The sequence below is a fragment of the Salvia miltiorrhiza genome, chromosome 1 (genome assembly GCF_028751815.1).
Source record: "Salvia miltiorrhiza cultivar Shanhuang (shh) chromosome 1, IMPLAD_Smil_shh, whole genome shotgun sequence".
Classification (NCBI taxonomy): Eukaryota; Viridiplantae; Streptophyta; class Magnoliopsida; order Lamiales; family Lamiaceae; genus Salvia; species Salvia miltiorrhiza.
The window spans coordinates 67,768,834-67,779,879 of NC_080387.1; the positions used below are offsets into that span (position 1 = coordinate 67,768,834).

Here is an 11,046-nt window from a genome sequence, read left to right on the forward strand (position 1 = left end):
GGAGAGAGCAGAGACGAGTGAGAGGGAGGTCGGGGACGGGGCCGCGGCCGGCGCTGCTGTCATTCGCCGGAGAAGAAATGAGACAGAGATGAAGAAAGCGGGAGGAGGGAGGAGGGAGGAGGGAGGAGGGGGGAGGGACCGAGTGTGCGTGTGTGTTTGTGTGTGTATTTGAGTTGTGTTTAGGTTTAGTTAGATGCTTTAATTAACTTAATTAATATGACTTAATTAAAGTAAATATTTCCATTTTAAGAAAGTGGCCACTTTTAGTGGGACAAACCAAAATGGAAAGGTGGCCACTTTTATTGGGACGGAGGGAGTATAAATTTAATTTAATCGAGGGACTAGGAAGGAGTATAAGGTAAAATAGAAAATTTCTAATTGCTTTTAATATTATTTTAGTTGGGGCTACAAAAAGTAAAATAGGCTACATCACCATTTATCTCGTTGGTTGTGGTATGTGATAATGGCTTGGGCCTGGGTAGCTACAAATCGATTATGTTTGGCCCAAGAGTTTCTTATCAATAATGGGCCCAGATCGGCATACTGTGAAGCCCAAATAAATCGATGCAATCAACAAATTACAAACGGGCTGTGGAATCATCCGTCCGTCAGAATTGCCTGCGCTCCATGAGCGCATGTTAGCGTTGGGCATAAGTCAAATTAGCCCTTCTCTCTCTCTCGGTTGTGTCAGCGAGGGAACCTCCTACTTGCTAGTGCATATTTGGAGGATTAAAGCGCGCACACAAAAACACACACACCAAATTGAGAGAGAGAGAGAGAGAGAGAGAAGGGGAGAGAGGCGGTTTCACATTTTGTGTGCGGTGAGAAGCGTCTTCGTGTAAGCAAATCTCCCGAGCCATTAACTTTACTCTTCCTCTTATTCCGTTTCTTTGTCTTTTTTCTTTTTCTTTTTAATTTTATTTTTATTATCTCAGCTTGTTTTGTGGAAAAGAAATAGGAAATATTTCTAAAATGATTGAAAAATCCCTAGCTTAAACTTTCAGCTGTCTTCTTATTTACTTGATCTGAGGCCGTATGTCAGTGTACTGATTTTTTTTGCGCATTTATTTATATTCTTCAAGCGTTTGTCTGTGTTAAATTTTTCCCCAACTTAGTTATGGAATAGAAAGTAATGTTCGTAATCTTTTTGTTCCTAATTTAAATTTCAGGAACTAGGGAAGTGAGAAGTTGCATGGGAAGTTTTTAGTGTGTTCATTAATTGTTCTAGTTGTTTTCTGGTTTTCTTGTAGCTGCGGGTGATGTCGGAATAGCACTGCTTCAAAAGTATTGTTTGCATTGAGATTTTTTGGCCACTCGTCAAGATTGATCTAAAAACTTATTGTGAAGGAGAATAGGCTCGAGAGTAAAGGGCCCAAAGTTTTGTAGCAACTTGCCGTGTAAGAATTGAAAAATTTTAGTTGTAGTAGGTAATTAGTGCCCATTAGGGGTTAAAAGTTACAAGTTGTAATGGGGCTGATAGAGAATGGGGCAGCACAACCTGAGTCTAACATGGTAGAACAGCCGAGAACTCCTAAAGATCCAGCTCGAGATAAAAAATATGATCCACCATATGACTGTCGAATGGATCACAAAAGGTGTGTTGGTGAAACAATGGAGCAAAAAGAGATGAGTGAAGCTCAATATATTGAAAGGACATCAGTTTCAGCACAGGAAGAATCACATGATATTCGAGAAATAGGACTGAATACAAATAATAGAGAGACTCCCCATAATGAAGATACAAACAAACAAGAACCCACATTGGAAAATGTGAGTATTTTTTCAGATTCTAAATATTTGGAGTTTGCATCCCAGAATGGGCTCGGGTGTCTTGAAGATATGGTTATACCTCCTGGGACAACTTCTGTTAATCCTGGCTGTGGAACACTAGTACCGCTGAACGTAGAAGCTACTAACGATTCTGTTCTCCTGGAAAATGGTGATCGAGGGTCTTCCGGGGAAAGTCCTGGCTGTGGAAAGCTAATACCACTGAAGGTGGAAGCTACTAATGATTCTGTTCTCCTGGAAAACGATGGAATTGGTTCTTCCAGACAGCGAGTAAGGAGAAATGCTAAATTAGAAGGTCCATCAAGTAGTTCATGGCTTTTGCGTTCAAGATCGCAAGAAAAAACTAAGGCCCCTGAGCCTGTTGAGAATGTCAACGAAGGCAGTGCTATTGGAGAAAAGAAAAAGAGGGGAAGAAAACCAAAGAATATGCAGAAAACTACTGTCAGTGAGTTCTCTAGTAAAAAAACTCATCTAAGATATTTGATGCACAGGATAAACTATGAGCAAAACTTAATTGATGCTTATTCTGCTGAAGGCTGGAGAGGGCAAAGGTACATGTTGTATTTGTATGTATATTTTAATTTGTTTGCATTATTTTGTTGAAGCTGTTTCTAACTGTAGATGGGGCCTTCCGCTGCAATATATTGACAGTATCATGATTTGGATTAAGATAAGATGAAGTTCTGTGTGTTTCAGCCTCTATCGGTTGGGGAATTGAGTTTAAGATAACATACCATATGTAGTTCTTTGCTCTTCTTGGTAGAGATGGTATCGTATGATTCAATAGTTAAAGCGAAATTTTGCAGATTAAATGTAACATGTAGCGGAATTTTTCTGGACCTTTACAGATTAATCGAAACTTTGGCAGACTATGTTTGCGTGTCAAGTTTTATTTTACTTCTACAAGACATCTCTTTTTGTCAGAGAAAATCTTTCTCATCTCTCTGGATTTGCAGCTTGGACAAATTAAAGCCAGAGAAGGAGCTCGAGAAGGCTAAATCCCGGATTTTGCATTACAAATTGAAGATAAGAGCATTATTTCAGAGCCTTGATCAGTCACTCGCCATGGGAAAGCTTCCGGAATCTCTGTTTGACGCACAAGGAGAGATTGACAGCGAAGATGTAGGAAATAGTTATACGTTTTTCTTCTCTATTTAACTTGCACTAAACTGGAACTTGCTCACATTGCTTAATTCTATTGAAGTATGCAAATCTTGTCCGTGCAGAGATATGTCGCTCCAATGCTAAACACTCTATTCTGTTTCAGGAAACCTTCCCAAAGAGTGCTTAAATTAGCCTTTTGACTTTTTATGTAGAAAGTGTGTACTTTATGAAGAGTCTTGGGCTTTGGGATTCAATCTGGGGGTGGTAAGACAATAGGAAAAGGTCCTGACCTAGGACATACATATTCTATCCTTGGATTTTTCTTCGTTCTCTTTCAATTATTTTTTGTACTGTAGATAGATTTGGAGTAGTTTTCGTGCATATCATTTACATCCAAACAAAAGTATGATAAGAAAGGTTATTGCTTCTTGAGATCTGCAGTTGAGGTTAAATTGTTTGTTCTGAACCTTTTACTTTTGTTTCTCCCACCCGGATGATCTTAACTCATTTCCACGCAGATTCCCATGAGTACATAAATTGTCAAAACCTGATGACGGTAGATATGGGGTGCTTTTATGTATTGGATTTTTGGTCTGTCATTAAATAAATTGGCACAAACACTCTCACTATGAAGTGTTATGCATGCTATTCCATTTATGATCTGAAAGTACCATCTAAGGTTTAATGCTTTTCTTAAGGAAAATGGTAGTCTTACTTTTGCCTGGAGTAATGCTTTTTATGATTATATTTCTGTCGACATGAATTGACATCAAGCTTTATTATAGAAATTGGGCTTATAAGACTCTTGAGTTGTATCTTCTGGGTGCAGATTTTCTGTGCAAAATGTGGGTCTAAGGATCTGACTCTTGATAATGATATCATTCTATGTGATGGTGCCTGCGAACGAGGATTCCATCAATTCTGCTTGGAACCGCCTCTCTTAAAAACAGACAGTAATATCATGGCACTGAGTTGATTTTTATTTCTCTTACAATTTCCATATCAAGTTGTATCAAGTTGTTGATTTTTATTTCCTTCACTCTTTTTGGTGTGTGCATATATAGTTCCTCCGGGCGACGAAAGCTGGCTTTGCCCTGGATGTGATTGTAAAGCTGATTGCATTGACATGCTTAAGGATTTTCAAGAAACAAAAATTTCTATCGTTGATAGTTGGGAGGTCTAGTCTGTTCCAGATATGATTTTCTTTATAGTTGAAATTAGTTGCTCATTATTCATTGCTCTGATTTACAGAAGATCTTTCCTGAAGCTGCTGCTGCTGCATCAGGAAAGAAAATGGATGACGGTTCTGGGTCATCATCAGATGATTCTGAGGATGAGGAATATGATCCTGATAAGCCTGATAGTTCGGAGAAGGTTGAAGGAAATAAATCGAGTTCAGATGAATCTAGCTACATCTCTGCATCTGATGATTTGGATGCTTCTAATAATAATGAAAAGTATCTGGGGCTTCCTTCTGATGATTCAGAAGATGATGATTTTAATCCCTCTGCTACAAATCGAGATAATCAGGTGAAGCAGGGTAGTTCAAGTTCTGATTTTACCTCTGATTCAGAGGACCTTAGAGCTCTGATTGAAGATGAAACTGCCACTAGTGAAGATCCCTGGCAAACCTCATCTTCAGCACATCACAAACAAAAATCCGAAGGCTTTGGTGAAGAAATTTCCAATTTAGGTAGGAAAAAGAGGCAATCACTAAAAGATGAGTTGTCGTACCTTATGGAGGCTAGTGCAGAACCTCTATCCAGAAAAAGACATGTAGAACGGCTGGACTACAAAAAATTGAATGATGTCAGTCTCTTATTTCTCCCACTTTTATGTTTTACATGACATGTGCACATGGCATTAGATGTTTACACTTTGTAGTGGGTTATTTAATTAGGGTCGTATTAAGGGTTGCTTGCATCTGCATCCATTTTCACTGGATTTTAAGGCAATTTTGAGCTTTTATGGCGTGAATACAGATTAATCCATTTGTTATTGCTTGGCAGAGTTTCCCGATAGAGTTATTCATGTGTGTTTTTACAATGCAAAACTTAGAACTCGACTTAGTTGTCATTCTAGTTGCATTTAATAATCATGCTAACCAACATGGGAAAAGGGTTATGGTCAGATACCTGTTATTTCCTCTTTCATCTGTCTGAATGTTTAGGCAATATTCAGAAAAAAGGGGGAAGGTAAATGAAGTTGGTGTTTAGGTAGGATATTCTCTTTGACAGTTTTAAAACTCTTAGGGGGCGTTTACTTTGGAGGATTAGTCTTAATGGATAAAAATAGTAAGGCTAATTCCTTGTTTACTTTGATGGATTGAAACTTTGGAATATCCCAAGGTCCTTGATTATTTTTATCATTTAAGCTAGTTTTGCTTGATTCGTATCCCATTGAAAGGGTGGGATTGTAGAAATCCTACTCTTGAGGATAAAAATACTCAATCATGCATCTTATCAATCATGCAAAGTATATGCCCCCTTAGTATGATACTGCTATTATTATCTGCACCAAGGGGTATGCTATTTCTTTTATTTTTGCTTTCTGGTCAAATGCACAAGTCTAAATAGTTTAAGTAGAACTAGGATTTTGTTTGTCCAGTATGTTTACATGTTTATTAGTATTACTTTCTGGAGAGTCTTCTTCAGTACCTTGGCTGTCTTTAAGTTCTTAATACCGACGTCTTTTAAATGGTGTGTTGTTGGATGTTTTCTTATTGTGTTTTAGCTGCAAGAAAGCATAATATCTTGGTTGTATTCGTCAAGAGGGAAAATTATGTAGTATCTTGCTATATGAGGTTTTAAGAACATTACAGACTATATTTCTCAAGATAATGGAAAAGGTTGGGGCCATAACATGATCTTCTAGTTAATTGTTTATCAATGTCTTTCTCAACTCAATGCACTCGTTATTTTACATCTTTCCGGTTGATGCTTTTTCCTTAAGACATAGAAAGAGAATTTTAAGTTCTTACTGGACGGGACAAGTCCATTTCCACCTCTGCTCTTCACCAGGAAAGACTGGAGCAAATATTAAGTCTGTCCATAATGAATTGCTAGCAGGAGAAGACTGGTTGATGCTAGAAGCAGGTCATTTGGTTATTGTTTTAGTTGGTTCTCTGTGCGTCAAACAATAACTCACTATTACAATCTAGCTGGATTAGGCTATTATATGTCATCTGATGGGGTTTGATAGGGTTTGATAAAGCTCCTAAAAAACACCTAATGTTTTTTCATTCTCCTCATGTGGAAGAAAGGGCTGCTATATCTTCTTTTCCCCAATATGGTTCTTTTCCTGATTCTTTGTATTTTATCTTATGCGCCTCTTAAATTAATACTTAGCTAACGAAAACTTTGTCATACTCTTGCATGGACTTTTCGGATTGGTAAAGTAGTTTCATTTTCATGGTGAAAAATAGATGGAACGACGAGACCTTGCCTGCCAATTTGACTCACTAAAACACATGATACACATATGATGCAATGACACTTCATTATATGTGGAAATGTCTAGAATGTGAATGCTAAGTGCTATTTTACCTTAGTACAAACTTAAAGTCAAAGTCATTACGAGTTAAATGATTGGTTGAAGTTAATTGTGGAGAAATTTTGCAGGGAAGTAGGTTTCTCATTTTAAGCTAGAGAGAAGTTTCTTACTTGATCTTAATCAGCTTCATATTAACTAACAATTTCTTTCTTTAGATTTCATTTTTGTTTAATGATTCTCATTTTTAATTATATAGTATTCCAATTCATAACTTGTCTGACATGCTTTCTCTATTTCCCGGCTACCTTTTGTGGAAAATGATGCTCTAATTCTCAAAGGAAACATATGGGAATTCTTCTTCTGATTCAAGTGATGAGGATTTTGATGATACCATCACTCGGAAGAGAACAAAAAGTGATCGGGATGAGGTGAAGTTCTCAGATGAAACTCTTGTTACACCGAGTAACACACACAAAGAGGATGAAAACCAAATAGAGAAGAAACATTTTCCTAAACGAACCCGGAGAAATCGTTCCGATGGACACACAACTGAATCATCAGCCAAAGTTGGTTCTGCTAGTGCGAGTGCTAAAAAATCAACTCATAAACGGCTTGGAGAAGCTACAACACAGGTAGTTATTGAATAAACTTCTCTAAGCATTACTTGTGTGTCTGTGTTGGCCTAGCGGTAGGTGGTTAATGCCCAAGGCCTGAGGCCCTGGGTTCGAGTCTACCGTCGTGCGGTCTTTAAATTTCTTTATTTACTTGTGTAATTTATATATATATATATATGCACACACACACATATATATGCTTCTCTGAGCATTACTAGTGTCACAATCCATTTGATTGTAACATTTGTAATTTGTTCCATAATATATGTTTCGAACATTTTCCCCCTCTAGGGTGGGTGAAATGTAATCGACCACTCATCTGTGTGAATTGTTCCAGCTACAGATAAATCTAGAGGGAGGGCCAACTGCCAAAGGGGCAGTGGGACCCGCTTAAATTTTTACCAAGTATAGGGGTATTTAAGTATTTAACAATATTTAGTTAAAAATTAGAAGGGAAAATTCTACACTAATCTTATATACCAAGTCATTGTTTATTTAGATGAGTGCTAGCATCTTTTTTCGTTTCATTCATAATCTTATTAATGCATTTAGAAACTTATCAAGATTCACCTTAAACCTACGTACACTCATTTTAAGTTTTTGTAAACGCGTTTGTAGTTTCTTGCATTTTGCCAATCTTTATTTTTCCTTTTTTTTTTTTCCATCCTTGAGTGTGTTTTCTATATAAAGTTTACTTCATTTCCCAATTGGGTCGCTTAAATTAAAATTCTTTGCATTTATTATTCATAGGTTTTTCGTTGTATTAAAATTTAAATATGTTTAGTTGCAACTTACATGCGATAATCAATTTAGCTTGTCCCAACAACAATGTTATGTCACACGACCAATTTTAAATGTAGAAAATTTTATTAGAACTCAGCCATCTGTAAATTTACCAAGTTATGAGGTGATTATATTACCATTTGAATCTTTAATGTTGAAATGTAATTAAGATGATACTAGGACTTCATCGCTATTGTAACCCACTTGTTATTTCATTTGAGAGTTAATATGTTAGAAAATCTTGTATCATGTTAAGTCTCTCTCCCCCCCCCCCCCCCCCCCCCTTCTTCTACCATCACTTGTTCCAGCATGGTAAATGTTATATATCAATTGTATGTGGTATCTTGGACAATAATACATACCTGCAGTCTCTGTCATGGCAAGCCTTGAAATGCTTTGTATTTAGCTGTTTGTTCCATTTAGTTTAGGGATTTCTGATGGTGATTTTCAATAATGGATCTATGTTGGTACAGAGACTACTTGCATACTTTAATCTGGACCAGTACCCTGACAGAGTTGTCAAAGAAAATCTGGCGAAAGAATTAGGGCTCGCCGTCCGACAGGTCTGTCCGTGTTTATTATGATTAGTTTCTAATTTATGCAGGTTTGTTAAATTATTTTGCATCTTTGTTGTAATTAAGCCGGACATCTCTTGTGAAGGTTGGTAAATGGTTTGAGAATGCACGTTGGAGCTATAATCACAGACCTCGAGTGGAATCAGACTCATCCCATCAGAACGCCGAGTCAAGTGCGATCTCAGCACAGAACCATATTGCAAAATTGAGAGGGGGAGATTTGGTAACTGATACCAGTGGAGATTCTCCAGGAACACCGGCAACTAAAAAGAGGAAAGGTAATTTAGATCAGGCTCCAGGTGAAGAGGAAAGGTAATTTACATCAGGCTCCAGGTGACGAGCAGAATGGGCTACGGAATACCTTCATAGCAGCAACGCTGTTTCTTGGTCGTGCATTTGATGTTCCGTGCAGTTGCAGAATATGTTCGACTTCCATAGAACTCATGACATTTGCCTGTTGCTTTGTGTCCTAAAAAGTTACCTTGTGGCTCACATTTGAAATTCAATGCTCAGAAAATGCTCCTTGCCTCAAAATCGAATGCTCTTACGTCTCAGCAGCCAGGCTGCGATGGTCCTCTGCTTCATGGATCTGAACCAGTTTGGGCTCCAGCCCCCTGAGAATGGTGGAATTTGTCTGTCGTAACTCGATCTGGGAGTCGAAGCTTCGATACCAATGGTGAGAGTCTTTAGCGTGGCGATGAATCTCAAGTTCAAGCTCAACTTATCTGTTTTATTATACCGCCTTTGTAAAATGATGTACGCTCTCAGTTTTTTGAGCAGTCATTCGCTAAGTCTAATTGGTGGGGCCCGTAAAACATGGATTCATTTCGAGTTTAATCGAGCATAATTTTTACGAGTAACTGCCCGATTTATTACTTGGGGGTGAATAGTCTAATACTAATACCTGTCTATTTGATTACAGATGATCATTAGACTATTAATGTCAAATCTTTTAATATCTTGAGGCTTGATAGAGCTTGCGACTCTATTGAACTTAATATTGTTAAGTTCTTATTTTACTGGCATTTCTGTTTGCTATGTGCATCTATTGTAGGTTTTTTTTTTTTTTTTTTTAGTACAATGTTTTTTAAAGCTGTTATTATTGTTTTGATAGTAGACATTGTTTTTGGACTCCCAACTCCTATGAGAGTCAAGTTGTAGCATCAAATACATTCAGAACTCGTTTGGTACAGTGAGGGGTATAATGACACTCTAATGTTTTGTTGATAAGAAATAATATGAAACACACGGTTCGAAAATATTATACTGATTTGAGTGATTATGTATACCACTTACGACTATGGATATATTTGGTTTGGAGTTGGTTCATTTGCTGGTTTATTTCGTAAATAATAGTTGTAGGATTAGAATATCGCGTTTTATATTCATTTTTCACCACATTTAATCATTCTCTCTCTCTCTCTCTCTCTCTCTCTCTATATATATATATACTTTTCTCATCAATAAAAAAATAATTCTAGATAGGGACAACATGAATTTTAATAAAAATACTTGAATGTTTGAGAGTGGTGAAGGGGTACCACCTATAAAGTAGTTAATAATGATAATTAATTGTATCGTGAGTGAAAAAATGAGCACATCATATGATAGAAAGTTTTCAAAAATAAAAATGGACGTCTCAAAATTCAAAAAGGAACTACTTCTTCCGTCCCACTTATCTTGACACTTTTGATTTGGACACGATTAGGAATAAATGATTAAGAGTGTAAAGTGAGTAGGGCTCACTTATGTGTAGAGAAGGTACCATTTTTGGAAAGTGCCATTATAAATGAGACAAACTAAAAAGGAAAGTGTGCCGTGATAAGTGGAACGGATAAAGTACTATTTTTGTGGACGAAGGGAATATTCCCTCAGTCCAATTCAATAGGTCATAAAGCCTAGACACATATATTAAGAAACAAATAGTTTGTACTCCATCCGTTCGCGATATCGTTTCCACATTGTGGACGACACAAGTTTTAACAAAAATGATGGATAGCAGTAGATAGTAGTGAATATTGTAGTGAGTGAACTTTGAGCCCCACAATAAAGGTGAAAATATAAGGTTAAGAGAATAAAATATTATGTGGACCCTACAACTATAAATGTAAGTGGAAACCATATCGCGGACCAAGGAAGTAGTAATAAAATATGAATGATAAAATAAACTTTTCTGAGGTTAAATTTGAGCAAAATATATATATTCTTTATATTGAAAAGATAGATAACTATGTGTGAACCACAATGACATTTGTTGTAAATAATATAATAAGTTATGTGAAAATATTTAATATTGATTTTCTATTTTAAAAAGTGACATATTACAATGAAACATTGAAATAAGAAAATGTGGTTTGTTGAATTCAAACAGATATAATGAAATATTATTCAAATTAGCTTTTTATATATCGACAGAAATGGAATTATTTTGCGCAACATTGCATAATTGATTTTTATTTTGGGCTAATGGCCGCTAAATTCTATAACTATTTTGGTTTTCGCGTTTTGCATCGTTTTCAAAAAATCTGCCTCAGTATATCACAACTAATCCTCTTGTCGCAATTTGCATCATGCGAAGTTTTTTGGCAAAATTGAAGTTAACTTGGCAGCCGGACTAATCTACGTGGCATAGAATTCCGATAGGCAACGCGGCATCGTTTTGCTTCACGTTTATTTGATTTTATTACAAT

General features: G+C 36.7%; 1 protein-coding gene across 2 annotated transcripts; it reads left to right on the forward strand.

Moving 5' to 3' along the window:
* Positions 1 to 591: 591 nt before the first annotated feature.
* Positions 592 to 9,314, forward strand: LOC131005305 (pathogenesis-related homeodomain protein). Of its 2 annotated transcripts, none has more exons than XM_057932204.1 (9): positions 592 to 838; positions 1,251 to 2,339; positions 2,745 to 2,910; positions 3,722 to 3,845; positions 3,957 to 4,069; positions 4,144 to 4,701; positions 6,723 to 7,016; positions 8,255 to 8,344; positions 8,442 to 9,314. In XM_057932204.1, the coding sequence occupies exons 2-9, from the start codon at positions 1,468 to 1,470 to the stop codon at positions 8,670 to 8,672; spliced, it is 2,448 nt and encodes an 815-aa protein (XP_057788187.1). In that variant the 5' UTR covers positions 592 to 838; positions 1,251 to 1,467; the 3' UTR covers positions 8,673 to 9,314. The 2 variants fall into 2 exon arrangements, with proteins under 2 accessions (XP_057788187.1, XP_057788188.1); XM_057932205.1 differs by having other exon boundaries at positions 630 to 838; positions 1,170 to 2,339.
* Positions 9,315 to 11,046: the final 1,732 nt, after the last annotated feature.

Excerpts from the sequence above, each read along its gene's own strand:
- LOC131005305 (XM_057932204.1), top strand. The coding sequence starts at position 1,468 with ATGGGGCTGATAGAGAATGGGGCAGCACAACCTGAGTCTAACATGGTA. Across the intron at positions 4,702-6,722 it reads ACTACAAAAAATTGAATGAT|GAAACATATGGGAATTCTTC; the intron begins GTCAGTCTCTTA and ends TAATTCTCAAAG. Across the intron at positions 8,345-8,441 it reads TAGGGCTCGCCGTCCGACAG|GTTGGTAAATGGTTTGAGAA; the intron begins GTCTGTCCGTGT and ends TCTCTTGTGAAG.